The 25,426-nt window shown below is 36.8% G+C and overlaps 1 protein-coding gene across 2 annotated transcripts in view; it reads left to right on the plus strand.

Moving 5' to 3' along the window:
- The window catches only part of MSRB3 (methionine sulfoxide reductase B3), a 166,546-nt gene that overhangs the window by 130,640 nt on the left and 10,480 nt on the right, over positions 1 to 25,426 (plus strand). For both annotated transcript variants that reach the window (XM_054580055.1, XM_054580054.1), the window contains one exon: positions 24,446 to 24,543. In XM_054580055.1, coding sequence (XP_054436030.1) covers positions 24,446 to 24,543 — 98 coding nt within the window. The remainder of the gene's footprint in view (positions 1 to 24,445; positions 24,544 to 25,426) is intronic.

Genomic DNA, 25,426 nt, shown 5'->3' on the forward strand with positions numbered 1-25,426 from the left:
TTTGGCAATCCTAGAAATTGAGTGACAGGTGCCTGGTGCTTTTAAACCATTATATTTTTGCAAGCTCAAGTGCCTAAAGCTACTGCCACACCCTACACTTGACTAGTTTTCCTGTGCTTGGCCTGGTAGGACTTCTAATCCTCTTGCCTCTACTTTTTGGCCCTGTATGCATGTCTTGCAGTTTACCTGAATACATTGTGTAGATCATACTACTTCAGTTAGCCCTGGAGCTAGAGAATTTGGGCCGAAAGGATGAGAAATGTCCATACACCCATGAAACAGAACTCCTTGCTTAGTGGCAGCATTCTACCTCTAAACCCTGCCTGTATATAGGAGGGAAAATGTCTGGGACTGTCAAATACCTAAAAGTAAGTGAAAGAAAAGCTTCCTATCTGGTGAGCAGTTCAGTCCTTGTAGATAACACTTCTTAAAATAGACATTAGTATCTAGAACCTCTTGTCAGGGCTGCTCATTTGGTGAATGCTATAGCATATGGCCTAGTAAAACCATCCAGAGACAAGAAAGATTATTTAGTAGAATTTGTTTAAGCTTTTCCTGCCACCGAGTCCCTCTTTCTCTCTATGATACCTGTTTACTGTGACACTCCATTAGCTGTCCCTCTGCTACCTGTCCAAAATTTGATTTTCTAAATCACCTAAATCAGTTATCAGAGTTGGTTTTCTAAAATGCAAATCTGACTACATAATCCCTTTGCCCCCAAAATTTCCCATTGGCCATAGGATGAGATCTTTCTCCCTTTGCATGGCAAGGAAGGACTCTCATGACCTAGATTCTTCTCTTTCCAAATTTAATTCTTTCTCTTCCCCTCCCCCCTAGCAATTTATATTTTATAAAACCTTAACAAAGTACCCCCAGAACAGAATTGTGCTGTTATGGCTATTTCTGTGCTTTTGCACATACAGTCACTTCCCTTGGAATAGTTTTTTTTTTCTGTTAAGATAAACACATGGAAGCTCTTTTTACTAGACTTATGTGCTCCCTATAAAACAATTATCTTACTAGACTATGATTACTTGTCGGTCTCCATTGTCTTTATAAGGTTTTTTTGAGGAGGAATCTATATCTTTTCATGTTGCTTTACCTTCAGCCTCTAAAAGAGTATTAAACACATTTATTCACTAAAGATTTACTGCTTCAGGAACAGCAGGAACAGTAGTTAGTAGTGTAACAGAGGTAAACAGGACAGACAGGGCTCCTGCTGTTACGGACTTTACACTCACATACTTATATGAGTCTGGCACTACACAAGGAAACAGATAAATGTAATGACATTTGATAAGCAGCATAGAGGATAGAAAGAATCAGATGATAGTAGTGGTGACAGTGGAGTGGGGTTGGGGAGGCACTAATTTATTTATTGAGTAAGTAAGGGAATTCTGGGCCAGCCCCAATGAGGCGGTGACATTTGAGTTCAGGTCTAAAATAGGAGAATCCACTCATGGACAAAACCAAAGGGGAAGAGCTGAGGGAGGGAAGGAGGGAGGGGGCAAGGGAAAGTGGTGGGGGGTAGTCAGAGACAAATGTATTTGAAAAAATAAATTAAAATTTAAAAAAATAAATTAATTAATAAAAAAATAAAAAAAAATAGGAGAATCCAAACAGAGAGTTTGGAGGACTGTTCTAAGCAGATCAGAAAGCAAGTACAATGGACCCTGATACAGCAATGAACTTGATTACGTTAGAAGAAGACATGTTGCCAGAGCACAATTGGGAGAGTGTTTTGAGATGTATTTGAAGAGGTCGTTAGGAGTCAGATCATGTAGGCTTTTGTCCACCTTCAAATATTTCTTGAATGTGTCAAACCTAAGTCTAATTATGTGTGTATTGGTTATCCTCATCCTCCACAATAGCCGTAGGCTCCACTTCTCCCCAGTTGTGTTCCTGCTGGGCCTGAAATCACATTTCTCTCTTCAGTTTTATTGGTGGAATTTTACCAGATCGGGAAACATTAATGGAATCAACTTCTTTTCAGTGTTTGGTCTTCTGAGCAGACCTTTGATAGGAGCCATAGCATAATGAATTCAGGATGATGGGAAGGATGATTGCAGGGAACCAGACTAAGCACAGTTCACAGGGACTTCTAAGTAACACCCAAAACAGAACTCTTTTCATTTGCTGCTCCTGGCTTTTGTCTTCACCTGAACTGGTGACCTAAAAAAGTGAAAGAAAAGCCCCATGTCCAGGAACCAGTTCACTTTCCCGAACCAGCAGAAAGTTAATGTAGAACATCAGTAAAAAACCCCCCAAAAAACCACAAGTGGACTCTAGAAATTTTACTACATTTTTCTGAGATGGAGGTTGATTTTTTTTTTTTTTTTAATATAAGCAATGAAGGATGTAACTGCTGATGTGAAGAATCTAAAAGGCTTCGGATAACAGTGAAGCGGACTACACATTCTTCTTCCAGCTGCTGCTGTTCACAACACTTTTGACAGTTAAAATACATCACACATTCTCTTGTCCTTTTAATGTAAACATTTACTGTTTTAAGTGGACTATAGAATCAAACCAAAATAGAAGGGTGCAGACTGATATTTCAGAGGTGAAACTAAGCACTAGACTAAATTAAATAAAAGTAATTTGCAATCTAACTCATACATACATATTGTACATTACACTATGTTTGTCCCTGGGAAAAATTAAACAGAGGGCTTTCATTGCTTGCTTTATTTTTACAACCTCTTATCAAAAGGTAATTTCATATAGAACAGGCAAAAGTTTAAATTAGAATTAAGTTATAAAAAAATGGAAAATGTTTTAAGATAAGGATAGCCTCCTTGATGTTGAGTTTCTTCTATGCTTAAGCATTTTCTAAAGTCATGAAAATAATGCTGTCTCTAGTTTTTGTTGTTGTTGATCTCCCCAGGAAAAACGTGATCTCCTTCTTTCTTTTTACATTGGCATCTGGCTCAAGCCATTACCTTCAACTCTTATAACTTCTTTCAAAGTGTATTAAATTTGAAGGCTAAGAATCTTCAAAATGCCCTGTATTTGAATCCTAGGCCTGTTCCTTAGCTGACTTACTTTATTTTATAAATGTGGGTATGGAATTTTGCTTAAATTCCCAGTAGTTAGAAATGTGGTATTTTACAAATTCCACATTTCTGTATACAAAATTCTGGTATCTTTGATGTTAGTTTTACCCTGAAAGGAAAAATTACAGATGAATTTGTAATTTCAGGTTTGTTCAGTTCCCTGTTTTGCTTAAAATATTCCTTCACAGGACATAAATTCATCAAACTCCTGTCCTGGTGACAATACTTCATTAGATTACTTAGTTGAATGCTCAGGTGATCTTAATCTTATGAGTCATAAAATTCTTTTATTCCCCAAAGAATTTCCTCTGTCTGCTTGGAATTCCATGTCTTTGTAGTTTTAGCTGGATTCCTTGAAGCAGTGACTTTCTAAATGACCATGTTCTCGACGTCTGTATGAAATACCTGTGGAGCCAGGTCACGGATTGACTCCTGTTTTTCAAGAAAATTGAAAAATTAATGTCTTTCATTGCCTTAGTCCTAGTAATTTTATTCAGAAAAAAATTTAAAACTTTTTTACCTCTTCTTCTCATGATGGACATATTTTCACTTGCTGCTTATGCAGTCCCCAGCTTAATCTTTTTATACCCACTTAGGCCCGTTTTTATCTATTTCTGTGAATATACCCCAGTGACTTGATGCTAGTGTGTTGCTTGCTTGTCTCATCAGGTTTTCATCATTCCCTGGTGTAAAGGAAAAGGAGATAGAATTACAAATATATTGGACCATTTAGCAATTGATGAGAAATACCTTTGGATATTCTTTTTCCTCATCTTTTTAGAGCTCTTTTTTGAAGGTGAAAGTCAGGTTATAGTGGAAAGTCAGAACCCTTGCGTGTTCCTGTTTGAAAGGTCCAGGGAAGTGAAGATGATACTTTTTGACATGTGAGTTTGAGAAATTCTTGATGGTTATTATTAATACACTTTTCGTTTATGTGCAGAGCTTCATCTGCATGTGCACGACTTTGTGTGTTTTAAAAGATAATGCCTAACTGTGTTCTGATCATACATGGCAGGTGAGCATGCCCAGAGGAGACTGAAGTCTAAGTCTGGATATGCTATTTGGCAAGAATCAGCTAGCATGGGACAAGTGAAAAATGTAAGGCCAGTAGAACAGCAACACTAACAAATAAATTATTCAGAAGTTGAGTACCAGAAAATCTTTTACTAGACTTCAGTATGTTTGGTGTCTTTAAGGATACATCTAGAATTTTATCCAAAAAGCTAGGTACTTATATAATATTTGTTTTATGGCATCTTTTTTATTTTTCAGCACAGGGCTTTTTAAAATTTTTAAATCAATAAAAGAAGAGAGTCTCTTTATAAATCATAAAAAATATATGTACCAGACTAGTGTTTTACTTGGTTGATTAGTATATTAATTATTTTTAGAGAAAAATCAATGCAATAATTACTTGCTATTCACACATATACAAAAAATAAAAGTCCTTGGAATGTAGCACACATTATCATTGCATAATCTATAACAACATGCTTTTATAACAGGCTGAAATCTTAGGCCTATGAGGAAAGAACCAGATACTGGCACAGAACTATTTTTCAGTAAGGACAGATGAATAGATTCCAAAATTAAATTTTTTTTAAAGCTCGATGGTTCCATAGTCAAATAAACAAACAAACAAACAAATAAATAAATGTGTGTGTGTGTGCTGCTGAGAGAGATGCACACAGTGACCTTTAAAGCAGCTAAATCCCTTCTTCATCTGTATTCTTCTTTAGCTCTTCTGATCCTGATCTAGTTAATTAACTGACTCACCTTAGCAGATGAAGGCAAGAACACAAATGTCTGTCATTATAACTTCTCCCCAGCCCCTTACCCCATTCTCTTGTGTGGCCCTTCTTTAACAGTTGTTTTCCTAAAAGTTAAAGCAGGTCTGTATCAGTCAGTGATGTAGTGGTTGGAGTCTGTTGGCTTAATTGCTGTAAATATGTAGCTAATGATGCTAGGGCCACATGTTTGATTGCCAATGTATTTTCATACAGTGAAAAAGGTCTCTGTCCAAACATATATCGTTCACCTCACCCTTATATAAATTTATATAAATTTGAGATAAGGGGATTTGTGAATATGAGAATGACCCATTAAAAACATATTCTGACCCCTGGCCAGTGTAGCTTGATTAGTTGGAGTGTCTTCCAGTAAACCAAAAGGTCACAGGTTCAGTTCCCGGTTAGGGTACAGTCATAGGCTGCAGGTTTGGTCCCCTGCTGGGGAGTGAAGGAGAAGCAACCGATAAATGTTTTTCTCCCTGTCTTTCTCCCTCTCTCCCTCCCTTCCCCTCTCTAAAATCAATGAGCATGTCTGAGCCCATTAGGATGGCTATTATTAAACAAACAAACAGAAAATAACCAGTGTTGAAGAGATTATGGAGAAACTAGTACCCTTGTACATTACTGGTGAGAATATAAAATGGCACAGCCAGTATAGAAAACTGTATGGGAGTTCTAAAAAAAATTAAACATAGCAATTCCACTTCCAGGTAATCTACTCAAAAGAACTGAAAGCAGGGAATCAAACTGGTATTTGTACACTAGTGTTCATAACATCATTATTCACAGTAGCCAAAAGGTGGGAACAATTCAAATTCCCTTCGAAGAATGGATAAACAAAATGTGGCATATACTTATAATGGAATATTATCCAGCTCCTCATGTGAGACTTCTAACAGTATATAGGTGGAGAGTAAAAGGATTGAAGGAGAATATGCTCATATTAATTCAGGGCCAAAGAAGGTCTAAGCACACTTTTCCAGATTGATTTGGCAAGTAGAAAAATAACAAGCCTGAAGCCTACAAAATATTCTGCAATGTAAGCAAATAAAAGTAACAAAATGCTGGGAGAAAGCATACATGTTAAAATATTTTTATAGAAAAAGTATTTGTACTCATTAAAAGATAAACTCTATAAAAGAGGTGAAAGATGAAATATGATCAAACACTAAGATATAACAGAGCTGGTAGAATTAAAAAAATTCTTCAAAGAAATGAACAATCTGACAGCCAAATTGAAAACTTCATTAGAAGCAGTGAAGAAACAGACTGAATCTGCTAAATATATAGTTAGTAATCTAGAAATCCACTTGACAAACTATCCTGTAATGTAGAGGAAAAGAAGAAAATGATTGGCAGATTGTCGGCATATGATAGATAAAGAAGGTAGAAAACAATGATCCAACTAAGTAGATAATTGCTGTTCCTCAGGAAGGAAAAAGAAAAAAACCAAACTGTAAAGAACACAATAAGAGATATGTTAAGGAAGATAGGAAGGTCAAATTTTAAAGGCCAAATTTACTACATCTCTTCTAGAACCAGTGAAAAAAATACCAGCATCTGGACATATTCTGGTAAAACTTTTGAATTTCAAAAAACAAAACCCACACAATTATATTTTAAGCTTCTAAACAGAAAAAATCTCTGAAGGAACAAAAATCAGTGATGTCGCAGACATCTTCTCAGACTTATTATCAGAGGATGATGACACAGTTTAGCTTTAAAGTTGTGAGAAAAAGATTGTGATTCTTAAATTCTATATTCAGTCAACTATCATTCCTTTATGAAATAAACAGGAAAATTTTGTGAGACTTACTTAGGAAGCGTTTTGTTTACATGTTTTTCTTGGAAACAACATTACTTAATGAAATATTCCAAACAGCTGAGAAATGAACCAAAATAAAGAATTCTATTTGGAGGAAACTGTGATATATAAGGAATATTTGTGAGCATGTAACAATAAATATTGAATTAAGTTTAGATCATTGTTTCAAATATAGTATCCCCACAAAATGTAAGATCAAAATAATTTTTGAAAGGACAGATAGATCAAATAAAAATGGATAGTTTCACAAATAATTACTTGGGTCAAAAATCTCAAACTAAGTCAACCAAAAGAGTAGAATTATGAAAGAAAGGTATAAGAGCAAGTAAATGTGTTCTGATTTCCTCGTCTTACACACAGGTTTTCAATAGTTTCATTGCATGTAATTAATACAAGCAAATTTAAAATGTATTTGAAAAATGGGAGGTAATCTATTCTAAATTAAAAATTCTATATATGTCTACCAATCAACTAGAGGAAAAGGCAAAGGAAACACTTATTTAGGGAAAAGAGAAATCAAAATGACATATAGCAGTGTCTTTGCCGGCTCCACAGGGAGGAGACAGGAGGTGGAGCTCAGGCGAGCTTCACTCACAGACCTGGGATTGGTTTGGGGACCACTGACATAGAGAATCAGAAAACAAGATGACAGAAGTTGAGAAGAAGTACACTTGTTATCATATAAATTTAAATGAGACAAACTTTCCCTTTAAGACCTAGATATCCTCAAGTTTAGTTTAAGAATCAAATTTCCTAGAAGAGGTACTCTACAAAGGGTACTTTAAGCAAAATGACACAAAAAAGTGAAAAATTAGAAATAGCAAATGAAGTGAAAGTAGGAGTCACACTTTACTATCAAAATGAAAGTAAAGGCAAAAAATATCCAACATTCCATAGAGTTTTTAAAGAATTGGCTGAAGTTGCAATCCATGATAAAGATTCATCGATGCTGAAAATTTATATGCCAATAATGTAGCTTCAAAATATACGTATAAAAATTGCTAGAGATAGAAGAAATTGAAACTCAAATGTAGTGAGAGATTTTACCATCTCTTTCATTGTTTGACAGATCAAATTGGCAAAAATAAAGACATGGGCATCTTACTACTCGGCATTATATTCACAGGATGATGTAGTAGATGTACAAAATTGTGTACCTTGCAGAGAATGTAACTGACTTCTTTTCAAGTATCTGGAGTTAAGAAAGTGTGTCTTATAGTATAAACCACAAATAAAAACCACAGTAAGTTAATCCAAACAAAAACTGTACAAATAATAAACTTTGAATAAAATATAGGAAAGTCAAAATTAATAATAAACTATAGTGGTTCCCCCTTATTGTAGGGGGGTACATTCCAAGACCCCCAGTGCATGTCTGAAACAGGATAGTACAGAACCCTATATGTATATAGTATATTTTTTTCCCATACGTACATACCTTTTCACTTAAAGGAAGCACTTTACGGCTTCTCTTTGCCATATCCAAGTTGCCAGCATCACTGCTGTTATGTTCTGAGCCCTTATTAAGTAGAGTAAGTGTTACCTGAACACAAGCACTGAGATACCACTGCTGTCAATTGGTCTGATAACTGAGATGGCTACTGAGTGACCAAGGGGCAGGGAGCATCTACAATGTGGACATGCTGGACAAGGGTATGATTTACCGCCCGGGGGGAACAGAACATTCACACATATGCCGGGCGAACACGGGTTATTAACCTGTCAGCAGTTTAGAGCTGTATGACTAAAGTTTGTGTTTGGTCTTCTGCATCCATTTGGGAAGACACTGCATTTGGTATTTATTGACTCTGGAGGCACCTTAGAGTTTTAAACTGTCCTGCCACTTCAGAGTGGACCCTTTGGGTGCTTGGATATGAAGGCTCCACAGGCATGGATTATAAATTTAATGTGGTCCATTGATCTCGCTTTTTTTACTTGGAAAGAGTGATTTCCTCTTATTCATTTTCTCTTCATTCACCTGTGGCTTTTTCAGTGAGAATAACTAACACCTCCAAATTCTTCTCCAAGTCCCACTTAACCCTCACCAGACATTTTTAATGTAAAATTTGAGTAGTTCTGACTTCAGTCCTCTCTTTATCCATCGTGTGCAGAAAGAGACCCTGGCTGCACATTTCTGTCCCCTTGCATCACAGTCCACAGGCCTGGGCAGTCCCTGGAGTGGTTAGGGTATTTGGGGGGGGAATTTCATCACCCTCTTCTGCCTCACTGATAGCAGTGCTCAAAGGTTTTTTGATATTGATAATTTTTCCTACTTTTCAGGACTCAAAAACTCTTTGTTGCTTTTTCAAAAACTAATTTTATTTCACTATATTTCTGGTAAGGGAAATCATAAGTCTGCATCTATGTGGCTTCCTCTCCCAGAGTCTGCTTTTCAGCATTTGCATTTGTTTCTCTTCAAAATATTCTCTCTGATCCATACACCACAGGCCAGCAACAGATGATCCACTTCATTTGTATTATCCTGGTGCCTCGCCAGGTATGGCATCTCAGGCTTTCTGGGTTACCTTATCTGAGGACTATTACGCAGCTACTAGAAAATTTATGTTTATGTGTATGTATATACTTATAATTTTGTAAAGCTATGAAAGTATGGACAAAATGGGATTAGAACCCTTATTAGGTTGTGAACATAGGTTTTCTGCAGGGTGAGGAAAGGAGCCAAAAAAATAGGGGGGAGGGAGATTGCATTTGAAGTATGTATGATACATTCACATTTACGCATTTATAATGCTTAATAAATATGTGTATGATTTTTTAAAAAGCAACAGGAGCTAAGCAACAAGGCATTAAAAGGGTAATGACATTAAGATATCTTGGAGGCAATACTAAGGCAATTCCTGGAACTGAGCAAGAAGCTGAGATTAATTGAGAGGTAAAAATTATATGTTTGTGAGAAATATTACAAATAAAAATGCACAAAAATAAAAACTGTTAAAGATCAAAGATCTATTATATTGCTGGCTCTTGATTTACCTCTTGAGTTAAAGTAGGTGGTTTTTAATAATCTTTAATATAGTCCTAGATCTTGGCAAATTTTCCTTAAGGAGGTTTTCAAATATGGGAAATGAAACTAAAAAATAATTTTTACGTAGCTTTTAACACCATGACTTTGGGTGTTTTATTTATTTATTTTTAGAGAGAGGGGAAAGGAAGGAGAAAGAGAAGGATAGAAACATGAATGTGTGGTTGCTTCTTGCACATCCCATACTGGGGACCAGGCATGTGCCCTGACTGGGAATCAAACTGGTGACTCTTTGGTTTGCAGGCTGGTGCTCAATCCACTGAGCCATACAAGCCAGGGCTGATTTTGGGTGTTATTTAATAATGCATGCTTGAGTCTTAAACATTTTTTTTTACACTGAAAGGAAGCCAAATATCCAGACAAGGAGACTATACACTGCTATAACAATGCAGAGTTACCACGTCTTCCAAAATTTTATATTACTCAAGCCAGAAAAGACCCAAGAAATTGTATAGGCACCCCATGACATACTACCAAGAGAGAGTGATCCATGGAGTACTATACGCTGGTATATTGGCATAAAGAACAACAAATACTTGAGAGGTGATCTTTGTTAAAAATGTCTAAAATATATACTTTGATTTATTGTGTATCATTTTTACAGTCTTGTTAATACTTTCTTCAGCCCCAATTTGTTTCACTTATTCAACAAATATTTATTTATTGCCTACTCAGTACTAGGTAGTCAAGTCTTGTACCTACACCTTGCATCATTTACAGTGGGGTAGTGGGATAGGACTAAATGTTACTGCACAGTTGACAGAATGATTCGTTAACCTATAGTCCATGGAATATGGTATGGATGTGCTTGGGCCTTTATGGAATTTAACACTTTTTTGTTATGGTAGTTTAGTGCCAAATTAAAATACATGTGCAGTACCATACCATGTTAGCCTAATTCATCCATCTGAAGTTCATGTGATGACACCTAAATTTTAATGCATTAAGTTTTTTACTGGTCAGAATCAAAGCCATTGAAACTTTCAAACTGGAAAGGCCACATATAAGGTCTGTCTGGAAAAAAGTCCAGCCATTGTTAATATAATGAGAACGGTTTTCATGACATCGATGTAACCTGGCAGCCAAGGAGAGTGGATTGGAATGTGCAAGTGTGAATAATGAAGGCTTCACTGTATTAGTCAGTGGGGCAGTAGATCCCATTGAGTGAGCATGTGTACTGTGTGGCCATCGCATTCAAAATTACTGAGCAAGTAGAGCAAAAAGTCTGCATCAAATTTTGCGTTAAGCTTGAACGTTCCTCCACGGAAACTATTTGGATGACTTAGAAAGCTGCAGCTGTGGGCAACTGGTGACTGGCAGCGCCATCATGACAACACGCCTGCTCATGCATCAGGTTTCATGCAGAGTTTTTTGCTGAAACATTGAATCACCCAAGTGACTCAGCCCCACTACTGCTCAAGTTTGGTGCCCTGTGATTTCTGGCTTTTCCCAAAACTAAAATCACCTTTGAAATGGAAGAGGTTTCAGACCATTGATGAGATTCAGGAAAATATGATGGGGCAAGAGATGATGATTGGGAGAACTGTGTGAGGTCCCAAGGTGCCTACTTAGAAGGGGACTGAGGCATCACTGTCCTATGTACAATGTTTCTTATATCTTGTATCTTCTTCAATAAATGTCTCTATTTTTCATGTTACATGGCTTGATACCTTCTGAGCAGACCTCATATACCCACTAGTCTGGGTCCACAGACTAGTTTAGTTGCAGCCTTCTCAGGTATTCAAAGAGCTGTTGAGATGAGGGATGTTAAGTAGGTTACCTTCATGCAGATCCCTAGAATATCTGTAGAAATTTGGAGTGGAGAAAAGAGTGTCAGCCAGGTGCCAAAACCTTCAATAAATATTAGTAAGTGATCTAGAGATTCTATAACTAATTCCCTAACAAAGACTTTTGTGACTGTGTATTTTAAAACCAGAGAAAGGATTATTTTTAAATCTCAGACATCCAGAGAACAAGAATACACACAGAAAATGCATTCAACCAAAATTTATTAAATGCCAGACACCCTTTTTGGAACTTTGAACGCATCAGAAACTAAATAATTGTCTCTGACATCGAACTTTCATTCTCTTCAGTAGTTTGGGGAATATAGTCAAGAAACAAACAGAAAATATTATAAACAGTAAGTTATAGTATATCACACTGTGATTAAGTATATAAAAAAGAAGAGCAGAGTAATGGGAATTGGGTGTTAGTAAAAGGTTTCCCTAATGGGTTTAAAAAGAATGAATAGTTATCAGAGTACACCTTGGTTTGATGTAGTTTGCTTCATGCCTTTTTGATATAATTTATTTAAACATTTTAATATATTAGAAAATGTACAGTGCTTGATAAATTGCTTCAACTTTGCTGTGAGTGCAACAAAGGCAAAACATCTTTTGTCATATAAACAACTCTAAGCAATTGTTTTATTCTAAAATATATGCATTTAATAGCTTTTCTGAGCAATCTGCTCCATTTAAAAAGATTTTTTTTCAAGACAGGTTGTCAGAAATTTAAATTGTAGTAGGTATAACTGAGTTTTGATGCATCGCAAGAAGTTGATATAGACTAGTGAAGGATTAAAAATTTATTAAAACAAGGAAGTATTTTATTTCAGGTTGTAGTACTTAAAGGTATAGAATACAATAAAGATCTGAAGCTGATTCAGAAGTTTAGAGAGATTTCAGTTAGGGAAAAATATCTAGGGAAATTTAGGTAAGTAAAAGAATCTCAAGACTTAACTGCCTTTTAGACTCAACTCCCTCTTAGAAGAAGTAATCTTACATCTTTGACAGGCACATGTTTAGGAGAGGAATTATTCTGAAATTTGTAAAAATACCCAACTAAAGAATATAAGTTACATTTGACATTCCCAAATGATACTATGTAGTGATCAGACCTAATTAGGACTGCAGCTGAACAGCACACTATTTCACTTTTAATCTGGGTTGCCTGTTGCTGAGAATAGAATCTATATTTCTTTGAATTTCCCCATCCTATATGTCTCTTGGTATTCTTAAGTTCACTTAAACACAGTAAATAATCCTTATTCAGCAAGCAACCCAAATTACCATCTTCCCATCTGATGTAGCTAATAAATTCTAAGCAAACTCTAAACTCTTTGTGAAGCATCCCTAATGGATACCTCACTGGACTGAAGAGCTTGTGGAGGCAAAATAAAATACTCATCTAAAGTTGAATGTTTTTGGATAAAGGTGACTAGGTCAGCACTAAATTTAAAGCCAGTTTGAGAGACATTTTTTAATGGCACTTAAAAATTATGGCTAAAGGTCAGGCTGTTACATGTGATGTTGCTCAGATCCTTTGATGCTAAAGGTCTACAACTGACTTATGTGTAAGATATATTTTTTAAAACATTAACTGTGATTTAAAGTATCAAGAGACAGTGTTCAGGCCAGGGAAAGTAAAGTCCCCTTTCTCATTTTTTTGGTTGAAATGTTTTGAGTTCAGTAATTTTATTGAACCTGAAAAAAATTATTAATAGCTGCCTCCACAAAAGGAAATAGGGAAGTTTGCCCCTGTCAATTCCTGCTTAAGAGTTTCTGAGATATTTTGAGATCGCAAGAAAACTGTGGTTGAAATCTATACCAATTAGAGGTCTTGTGTGTTTGGAACCATTTAAAAATGCGGTGCAGAGCTCAAAGGAATTAGCAAAGCCTGACACCGTATAGCTACGTTATTAATCTCCAAAGAGAATAGACACCAGATGTTCACACTACCCAAAGGACACCTCCGTGCTCTTGACAGTCTTTAGTCATATTGTCCTTTAATAGATTTGAATGCCTGAAATGTTTATAGGTGATAAGGCTATGTGGTTTCCCCATATAAAATTATTAATAATCAGCTTGAAGAAATGCACCATTTTTGATAAGCAGAAAAGTAAACATATTAAATTTGATATTTGCAAAAATTGCCTGAAGCAAACTAGTAGAAATTCTTTGGCTATTTTTAAAAAGTTTCTTTGAATTGCCCTGACCAGTGTGGCTAAGTTGGTTGAGTGTCACCCCACAAAGCAAAAGGTCACCAGTTCAGTTCCTGGTCAGGACATATGCTTTGGTTGTGGCTTCAATCCGTGGTCAGGGCACATGCCAAAGGCAACCAATCAATGCTTCTCTCTCACATCAATGTTCCTCTACCCCTCTTTCTCCCTTCCTCTCTCTCTAAAAATAAATAAATAAAATCTTTGAAAAAACTTTCTTCAATTGACCTTGTAATGGGCTTATCCAAACTAAGTGGTAACATTTTAAGTCTAATTTTGTTGTTAAATAATAAAATGTGATGTTTTATTTATTAATTAATTTATTCAACAAATATTTCCATGAGCTAGGGGTTGAGGGTATAGTAGTAAACAAAGCAATCATAGTTCAATGGAGCTTAATGAGAGAAGCAGATATTAATTAAAAATTGCCCATATAAATAAGTGATTGCAAATTGTGATACATGCTTTGGTGAGAAAGGACTGGTTGCTGTTAACATGCTTGACAGGGGAACCTGACCTAGAATTAAAGCTCTGGATTCATTTAGTCAATCAGATTTATTGAGCACCTACTTTGTGCCAAAAAGCCAGACAGATTACTATGGTCATTTAAAACATTACACATAAGCCCTGGCTGGTGTGGCTCAGTGGATTGAGTGACAGCCTGAGAACCAAAGGGTCACGGGTTGATTCCCAGTCAGGGCACATGCCTGGGTTTTTGGACAGGTTTCCAGTAGGGGGCGCAGGAGAGGCAACTGCACATTGGTGTTTCCCTCTCTTTCTCCATCCTTTCCCCTCCCTAAAAATGAATAAATAATATCTTTAAAAAAAATAAAACATTATACATGACTCACAATTTGGTAGACTAAAAGATATTATGAACAACAGCAAACAACTTAAAAATGAACTAAAGATCAAAAAGATTCCAGGAATGGAATTGTATTTTAGTCATCTAGTCTTTCTTCAAATATAGCTATTGTTCAATATCCTAAGGAGCAGTTGAGTAATGCTTACGATTTTTTAGCATGTCTAAATATTTTCTTTTTAAAAAACTTTTTAATTGTTCAAGTACAGTTGTCTCCATTTTCCCCAATGCCACTGTCCCCACCCCCACCTCCCACCCTCAATCCTGCCCCCCTTTGGCTTTGTCCGTGGGTCCTTTATACAAGTTCTTTGACGACCCTTCCTTTTCTTTCCCCTGTTATCCCCCTCCCTCCCCTCTGGTTATTGTCGATTTGTTCTTTAAATATTTTCATATCACTCATTTTATTGCTTAATTTCCATTAGAAAAGAAGTATTGTAACATTATAAACACTTTAGAAAACAGGGAAAGGTGGGATCAGTGAGAGGGACCTCTAGAATCCAAATATCTTAGCATGAGCATCATTATAGCCATCAAGCTAGTTTAACTTCCTTCCTGCCAGGCATTGTGAAGAGGAAACTTTTGTTCACTCTCTCCACTTTGTGTATGCCTTTCAACCCAACAGAGTTCAGCTTCTGTCCTCATCTCATTGAATGGCTCTTTCTAAAGTCCTGCTGGTCCCCCCTAATTGTTAAATTCAGCAGCCTCCTTTCCAATCTTATTTGACTTGTCCTTTCTGTGGTTTATGTCACTGCTGCTTGCTATCTAACTCTACCCTCGTACTCTGTCCTATTTCTTGAAACGTCCTCTTTTCTTTTCCTTCACCGACTCTTATTCCTCAGCTTACCTTTTCAATATTTGTCTGGTTTTCCACTCCGGTTCTATATATTTGCCTCCTACATATCCTCGTTCATAACCTTACTGTCTTCTATGCTCTGATGACTTTCCCACCTGTATCCTTAGCCCCAGTCTCACTTTTGAGCCCAAATATTCCTCTGCCTCTTATATAGTTCCACACTAGCGTGACTTAATTATTTTCCCTGGAAAATAAATGTATAACTAGCATGATCCAGCTGGTAACCTAGCAGGCTCTCCTTCTCCTTCCCTCCCCACAGGTACCTCAGTCAGCAGAATCAAAGAATTCTGCTCTCTGAGTCTTTGTCCTCCTTTCCAGTCCCATTGCAAATGCCTTCATTTAGAGCTGCTTCAATTCTGTTGCCATATATAGTCTTCCATCAGACGTGCTTGTTTTCATCCTTCCTCTCATCCCCCACCCCCAGCTACTTCCAGAACCATCTTCCTAAAGCATAAGTCTGATCATGTTACTAGTCTGCTTAAGGGCCTTTGGGTGGCCTCCAATCAACATGACATCTAAATGGCCACTGCCTTTTAGAGCTACTGAGTTACTTTGACAGCGAGATGAAAAAGCAAGGTAACCAGTAACCAAAATAAAATGAATGCTTGAATTATATAGTGCACTTAAATTTTATTAGAATTTCTTTTCCTCATGTATTTTTAGTCTCTAGATCTATACTAAAATGTATACATAATATATTATATATATTAAACTCCCTGCTTTTTAAGATAAGTACTTTAAGTGCTGTTTTTATTTAAGGTACTGGTTAATAAAGCTGAAGGAAGCATGGGAAAATGTTTGCCAAAACCAATGATTTTCTTTTTGTCATTATTACTGTTAAACTATTTTCTTGACTGGAATAGTTTGCCTCTTGAGACTATTGCTTGTTTGCAGTAATGAAATTATGTCATCAGCATTTAGGGGGATACTTGTCCTCATATTTGCAATTGCAGGAGTACAGAAATACAGAAAACTCTCAAACTATAGCCAACAATCAAACATAGTGTTGAAAAGTAGTCTGAGAAATTTTTTTTCCACCAAACCTGTCAGGGAAAAGTCCATCCTGACCTGCCTTGATCTTAACTCAGAGGCCATTGTGGACGTCATAATGTAAGTGTTAATCCCATACACTTAGCCCATAATCACTTTTTAAGCAGAGTCAGATCTGAGCCAGTTTAAGCTGTTAAGTCTTACATTGTTTTGGTGTTTTTATCAGTAAAGTAAATAATAATATAATTAAGCCTGAAATCTGTTATGTCCTCCCATAAAATATTAGCTCAAGAGAGTAAAGTCTGCAGTTTATTAAAAAGAAACCTTGGCATCTTGTCCAAAATGGGAGAGCATACATATTTGTTTCCTTCTCTCCCAAGAGACTGCTTTAAAGTGAGAACAAGAAAAACAAAAAAAGAGGAGGAGGAAGGGGGTGGAAAGGAAGAAGGAACGCATTGCAAAGAGTAGTGGAGTGAGGGTGGCAGTGGGGTCTTGAGCTGGCAAGAAATTTTAATGAACTTTTCCAAGAAAAAGAAGGTGGAAATAGATTAATGGGTATGACTGATTAAAGAAAACTGTAGCCCAAAATGTTGCAGAGATGCCCAGCAGGGTTGTGAAGCATCTCAGAGTGCCAAGGGCAAAAGGCGGTGGGGCAGGGGCCCAACAACAAGGTTTTTAACTCAAAGTCTAAAGAACAGTTAAACCAATTTTGCAGCTTTCTCATCTTCTTTTTTTAATGTATTGTTTCCATTTTCCACATTTTTAAATTGAATTTATTGGGGGTGATTTTAATGAAATTTTGTAAGTTTTCGGTATGCAATTCTATAACACATCATCTGTATATTGTATTTTTTATTCACCGCCCTAAGTCAAGTCTCCTTCCATCACCATTTATCTGCCTTTATACCCTCTCCTACCTCCCCCCACCACCTTCCTCACTTTCATATTTAGAATGACATATCATTAATTTTAAGAAAAAAATATCTGGAACACTGTTTTCTTAAGATATGAAACAGCCTGTCTGGGAGCATTGGGGCTGCTATTGAGGGGTATTCCGACGTAAATCATTCCCCAGTCCCGTACTCAGGGAACCCAAGGACAAACCCTTGTCCATCAGCAAATGATGACAATGTTGCCAGAGCTGCCAGTCAGCTTTTGTGTTCAGAGTTCAGACACAGTGAGGAAACAGACTCTCATGTGTCCCATGGCAGAGGAATCCTACATCAGCTGCATAAATAGAAATGGTCGATCAAGAATCACCAGAGATATGTAAAGAAAACTGGAAGCATGAAAGACAAAAAACCAAGATAAAGAGAATAATTGCCCCAGAGGAGGCAGGGATATTTTTGAGAATAACAGAAAAACTCAAACAGAACAACTCTAATCTATATTCTCTCTAATTCAGTAAGAAATGTTAATATTTGAAATATTTCAATTATAAAATAAGGTGATACTATAAAAACAAATGGCGAATAATGTGAAGAAATAAGTTGCCAAAAGATACTTGTGATGCAATGTCATTATATAAAATTTCAAACATTTTATATTGTTTATGAATATAGACATATGTAGAAAGTAAATGAAACACGTGTGGGAATGATGCGTAGACAATTATCTGTGGGGCAAGGACAGGCAAGGGAGGATGGGAGAAGATTGGAGGCAGACCTGGCTGTAATCGTACCATTTTATTTTGCTAGAAAAAGAGAAAAATGTGTAACAACTATAGAAAAAATGTTATTACCTGTTAACTCTGGGTACCTAATATCTGTTAAATCATGAATAGCTATTATACGGGGTGGGGCAAAAGTAGGTTTATGTTGTGAGCACATAAAGCACAGAGTTTATTCTTGTATTATTATTTATTAATTATATTATTTTTCATACAAACAACCATAAACTTACTTTTGCCCCAACTTGTAGTCTGTGTGCTTTTGCATATGTTTAAAATGTTTGTAATTAAAAATTAAAATGTTGAATTACAGAAAAATTTTGTGAAATTATATCATAAAGTCATGGTTCAAACAAAAGCTAAAAGGAAATACGACGTGCCTTTTAACACAAGGTGCAGTGTATAAAAAGGAAAGTCTGTTTGACTTCAGGCAGCCTTGGATCATGACAATTGGATGGTGGAGAAGGCGGTGTAATCTCAGAACCCTTTAGCTCTGCCTACAGCCATAATGATGCGAACGCTGTTTACTAGATTTCGATTCCTTAGAATCAATCTGTGTAAATGCATAGAAGACTTAATTATGGTTGGGCACTCGAATGTGGGGGAGGTGTGGGGAAGGAGAGGATCAGGGCTCTAGGGAGGTCTTAAGGAGATGAGAGTCAAATGATGGTAAACCACGGGGTAGTCATGCCTTCGTTTGTTCTCCAGGTAGCTCTGCGCGACACCTCTTATGTCACAGGCACTGTTTTAAGCGATGGGCAGACAGCAGCGAATGAAAACAAACTCCCTGCTCTTATTGAACTTATATTTCAGCTCAAGGAGCAGACATTACCAAACAGGTTAAGAATTAAAAATAATATAACTATCAAAATTTGAAAGGGTAATGGGAAATGAGAGTAAATATGAATAGCAAATCTTCACTGTTCACAAGAGGGAATCAATTTATAATGTCTAAAACAGCACTGTCCAGTGGTGGAAGTTTCTCTGTCTGTGGCAATGATACTGGAAATATTCTGCGTCTATACCTATATTGTTCAAGAGAGTAGCCATTAACTACATTTAATGGTTGAGAACTTGAAATGTGGTGTGACTGAGAAAATAAAAATTTCATTTTATTTAATTTTAATTAATTTAAATTTAAACTGTGACATGAGGCAGGTAGCAGCTGTATTGGACAATACAGATTTAAAATGAAGGAATGAAGAGATAGCAGCATAAGCATATATATATATAATTTTTTTTAGAATTAAACCAAAATCTTGTTAACATGGTTGTCTGCAGGGGTGCGGAGACTTGAAAGGGAATAATTCACGGACTCATCTTGGCGGTATTTGATTTTCTACTACATGCACGTATTTGGTTGATTACTACTTAAACTTCTGGGTCTTTGAGGGCGAGTAGAGAATCATCCTTTTAAAAATAAGAAACATTATACTTGAAGTGTCAATTGAAGTGTGTAATTTGTCAAGAATCAGAGCTCTAAGCTTCAAACAATTCTTTTTTCGCAGGGGGACTTCAGAGAGGGTTTTATTATTTGGCTTAAGGTAGCTAATAAGGTGGGTTGTCATTAGTAAGATTAACAGATTCTGGCTTCAGAGAAACTAAAAGCTACACATTTTGAAATGTGGTCCTGGAATTATAGAGCTGTGAGAATTGGTAACACACACAAAAATATAGATCTGCAAATCACCAGCTTGTCTAACCCAAACCATACTGAAACGCATACCGCCATTATTAAACCGCCACCCACGCCCAGCTGGGATTCACTGTGCTCAAATTGGTTTTGCATTTGAAAATAACAACATATTTGTAATTACTTTTCAATTCAATGACTTCTTTGGTCATGGATGCTTTCTGCTGTGTTCTACTACCTAGGCAACTTACTGAGATTTCTAGTTTTCACTTGGGGCTTTGGGGAGGATGTGGGGAAGTGAAGCTGTGTAGATAGCGATCCTTGTTAAACGAAGAGGAGGGGACAGGAGCGCCACATTTTCTAGGCATGGTACAGATGGAATTGGCTTCAACTTGTTGATAATTTGTTGCGAGTTTTAACAACGTCAAAGATTTTTGAAAGGAAGCAGGGCAAGCTTGGGCTAGAGAGTTTTTCTCAGGAGACAGTTGAAGTGAAACATTTAAAAATTGTCAACAGAGCAGTAACTTGTTGGGGGGGGCTGTGTCATTATTCAGGTATGGGTTTGGCTAGACTCAGAGCAGCTTTAATTCAACCACATTATGAGTGAGAAGGATATAATTCTTTCCATTGCAAAGAGAAGAAATTCATTCTAACATAGATGGTAGCAAGCATCGAGAATCTAGTGTTATAATTAACAGAGTCACTTACTCTCATATTTGAGATTTAAATGAATATATTTTGGATATATTATTATGCCAGCAGTGTTAAGTTATGTCTGCAGATTAATTTGGCCTGTTGGCTGGATAAAATTGAGACAGAACTGCCATATTCCAGCTTGTCTGCTTTAGTTGTAATACCTGTATTTATTTACTATCCAGAAATGGGAATTCTTTGAGGGGAGAAGCTAGTTATTGCATGGAAGATATTCTTGATAATAATAGTCTAATATCTTAAAAGGACAGCTTATAATACACCCAAATCTAACCTTGTCTAGTAGAAACAAAGGGATGTATTGGGGGTGGGGTGAGCCAACTGTTTATACAGGTTTTCAATCGGCTTTTCTTTTAAAAAGTCCATGGAATGCATCCAAAACTAATAATGTTTTGTTAGATGAGAAGACCAAAAGGGAAATCCTAAAGAAAGGAGGATGGATGATCTTTCTTTAATGTCAAAACTGACATAAACAGCCCCCCCACCTTTGCTCAAGATAGTTTTCTCAACAAGACCCAGATTGCTTCAGTCTTTGCCTATTACCCTTTGAAGCACTTTCCTTATTATTAGGAGTGGGGGCAGGGTTTCCTTTGAGGATTTTTACAGCAGTGAAGAGTTCCTCCTTTAAATATTTTCACATGATGAGGGAATTCCGCTTTCAAAGTGCTGTCATCACTGTGCCTTCTCCGCCATAAGACAATTTATTCCTGGGCGAAGGGCCTTCTTAGTTCGATTGTCAATAAGGACTTACCTTTCTGATGGATTCTCTTTCTATATAGCTACACTTTTTTTGAGAGACCCTGGCAAAAGAACTCAACCTTCTCCTGTGTTAACCTCGTTGGTGAAGTTGGCCATGATTTTCTTTTGAAATGTGTTCGTTTCATCACATGGGGTGATAGTCTTCACCATGGTTTCCCTTGTCGGTCTCCACTAATTAAGATTTGGGTGATGGGTTGAATATTCCATCTTGAAAACTACATTTCTAATACAGTGAAAAGGAACACTGTGAATTGGGGATTTTTTTTTTAAATAAAAGAAACTCCTCCAGTGTTTAAATAATGCCATAGTGAACAACAAATAAACTATTTAAGTATCAACAGTTTTTTCAAAATATTGAAATCTTTTGAGAACCTCTACTCTGTTCTTGAATATAGTCTTCTGGAAAATTCTATAAATATTTAATTCATGGTTATAAAATGTATAGCTGTATGGTTTAATAACATTCAAAAGCAGTTCATTTTCCTCCCCCACATCTTTAGTCAGCAATGATTTACAATTAGGAAAGCATTAGTATTAAGAAACCCCAAATAGAATGAAGCAGTTTCTCAATATTATTGCCTAAGGGTGTGCTTCCAAGCCTTTGTGGTTATTTCAGATAAATAAATAAAAAATATCTGTGCCCCAGACTAGACTACATCATTGGACTCTCCCTGTGAACAGTTTGGTCATTGGAAAGTGAAAGAATCAGTGTTGTTTAGGATACAGTCTTACCCGCTTTACCTAGGACCCTAAGTATAACAGTGTAACTACCAACCAATCCAGACATGGCGCTAAACATATTTCTTAAAACCTGCCACCTCCTTCTTGCTAGAGTGTTCCTTAACGACCTCTCAGCTTTTTGCTGAGGAGGAAAGTGGAACATGGGAAGAGTCGTATACCAAAGCCAGCCTACCCCCATTCCCGTTTTGGCGCGGGCACTGACTGCCTATGTAACACTGGCAAGTACCTTACACTTCTGTTCCCTTCCTGCCCCTCCAACCCTGCAAGTGAGTGACCTAAATAATCTTCATGTTTTTACCATCCCAAATAAATAATAAGTCTACTTCACCTACATATAGAGGCTTAAATGTAATGATTGAACCAAGTTGCATACTCCAGTGAGAAACCAGCATTGATATTTCTTAATCTAGTCAGTAAAGTAAGGAGTATGATTATATTTTCTCTCCCCTGTGAAACTCTGTGATGTACCATAATTTTTCATCCCCCTCTTTTTGGTTTAAGGCTCACTGGAAATCGGCTTAAAAAATATTTGAGCTCTGCCTTTGTGCTGCCATGACAGGCAGTGAGAACACTTAGGTCAGTGAGTTCAGACTCTGCCTTCAAAATGCTCACCACTGAGTCATGGTGGAAAGCATGCAAACAAACAAATCACAAATCCAGTGAGATAAGTAGAGCAAAATAAATTATATATGTTGCAGGGATAGCATGGGAGGGGGAGTGTATATGTATATGTGTGTGTGTGTGTGTGTGTGTGTGTGTGTGTGTATGTGTGTATAATTTCTCTGTACCTATTTTTAATTTTAGAAATAGGAAAATGTATGTGGAGGGGGTAGAGGCAGCTTTATGGTAAACTAAACACAAAACAACACTCCTAATTCTTTACTTGTGTTCTATTGAATCAATTATGTCCGCCCATAATATTAGTTGTCATAAACTACAATCAGATGAATTATAGCATGAGAGGTTAAAAAAATACTGAATGTTCTCTTTATTTTCATAAATAAATTATTTTTCAATGTCCTCAAACATCCATTAAACCTCTCTTGACTAGCAATTGTCGCTTCTGTCACTGAACAAAGACCACCTACATGTGTAAAGTAATCATAATAAACTAAATACTACAGCCTAAAATAGGTTCAGATTCTCTTTAGGATTTGGACAATAGGGAAAATTGAGTTTTCTAAAGAATGCTGGTGTGTCTTAGCATAACTAATTTTTGTAGAATGTTATAACTGGAAGGGTAAGTTTTTCCTGGTGATTTGCAGCAATCTTGAACTCAAATCAAGGAACTGGAAAGTGTTCAAAGTGTGGGGTTAAATCTAGCACTGACTGTGACAGCTATGTTGTTGTGTTGCAAGGGGTGGGGAGCTTAGGGGTGTTCCTTATAAAAATTTGGCCTGAGCTAATTTGTTTTGTGTAAAACTGGAAATCGTATTGTGAAGTTTGCATTCTGTTTTCTTTTAATAGGTGTATTAAAACAGAGCACCATGTTTTTAAAGGGTTTCCTCCTTACTGCAGGAATAAATTTAGCTTCTAAAAAAGAAAAAAAATGCACCAGCAATTCTGCAACATCTCACCTCTTTCATCATTTTGGGGGTGCAGGTTTCAGCTCAGTAACTCCCGACATATTTTCTGGAAACATGTAAAAACATGCCTATAAGTACTGAACATAAAACATGACTTTACACTCATAAACATTTGTATAATCTTATGGTCCATAAGTACTGAACATAAAACCTGACTTTACACTCATAAACATTTGTACAATCTTATGGTCCATTTACCATTGAGTTTCTTAAAGCTGCGTGCATATTTTAAAAATCATTAGAATAAATGAAAATTGGAACAAGATGCTATTTGAAAGAAGGTGCTACCCAGAAATGCCTGAAGAATACTGTTCTACGATTTTCTCCTATGAAGTTAGCAAGCCTCTGCCCATAAAAAGAAGCATTACTTTTCCGATACCACCATCGTGAGACATTAAAATGGAAGCAACAGAATGTCCATTTGTTAGTATTTAACCAATCAAACTAAGTAATGAAAAAGCATGCTCCCTAAAGGGGTGTGGCGTAGTTGGAAAGTTAAAAGCCAGACCAATTGGACTGTATTTTGGAACATGGCGCATTGTAAGACTCATAGTGCTTCAGGGCTGTACCCAGTGACCTGAAGATGAGAGAGAGCAGAGGAAGTGGTGCAAGAGAGCCTCATAAATCCAGAGGCGTTCTAGAAAACTACCAAATGGTCGGAGAATGTCTCACAAAACAGAAGATCCCAATGCAACTGTAATCTGAAAGTGAGGAAATGGTTATTCTTAAAAAATAGTTGCACTCTTGCAAAATATAGTAGTTTTCAGATTTTGACATTTTTTTTTTCAGGTTGAAAAAGGTAAGCATGATTCATGTGGTAAGGATTTCCATCCTTTGCTTAGTATTTCTTTAAAATTGCATTCTAACCCAAGACTTCGTTTCTCTCTTCTCTCTGTTTTGGTTCTTGTGCCTTCTCTGCCCCAGGGTGGCCTTCCTTCCACGATGTGATCAGTTCTGACGCTATCACATTTACGGACGACTTTTCCTATGGGATGCACAGGGTGGAAACAAGCTGCTCTCAGGTCAGTTAACCCACCTGAAAACCCAGTGCTCATTCTGCATTGCAAACACTTCTAAGACTCCTGGTTTTGCTACATATAGTAGCTAAAGCCAAGGGAATGACCGATCACAAGAGGGGAAGACAACTGCTATCAAGTCTCTATGAAGTCTTAATGGCGCCTCAGTTCTCAAGTGTTTAGCAAGTCCAGTTTCATGTCAATCAGTTGGCTTCAACGTGATGAGACAAAATCATGGGGAGGAAAAATCATTGTAACTTGACTCAATACAGTAGGGAATGGACTATTCTTAGGGCATATGAAGATTTCCTTCTGTGGCCTTATGTAATCTGAGTTTGTTTAGATCCTCTTCCTCTCCCCGCGGTTCTGTGTACTCGTTGTTCAGCCATCATACCTCTTATGGTAATGATCCAAGCACAGTGATCAGAGACCCTAGAAACAGCATTCCCTGGCTGGGTGTGAGGAGGGAGGGTAGAGAATGGCAATAGGAATAGGAAGTGCAATGGTAGGCTGTATGAGCGCAGTGTGGGAATACGGGACAATTTCTTCTCTACTTCTCCAAGAATATAGACCTATCCTCATTTCCAAGGATGTTCTAATTAGTTCCTTTTACTCTGCTCTCACCAAGTGTACTGTGCTGGCTCTAGGAAAGAAAATGAGCATATGCTGAGGAGGAACTAGTTAAAAAATAGTTAATTTGCCATCGCAGTGAAAAGACTTGAATATGTGGATATTTTGTGCTTAAACCTAGAGATATAGCCAGAACCTTCTTGCACATGGAATAAGAGCAACTACACATTCTATTCTGTAGTAGGTAGTCCTGTTCTCATCTGCTCTAAGTAAGTGGTGTAAAGTCTGGTTATTGTGGCACTGAAATTCATGGATACCA

Source organism: Pteronotus mesoamericanus, unplaced genomic scaffold (assembly GCF_021234165.1).
Source record: "Pteronotus mesoamericanus isolate MK-2021 breed Mesoamerican mustached bat unplaced genomic scaffold, CSHL_Meso_final contig_56, whole genome shotgun sequence".
Classification (NCBI taxonomy): Eukaryota; Metazoa; Chordata; class Mammalia; order Chiroptera; family Mormoopidae; genus Pteronotus; species Pteronotus mesoamericanus.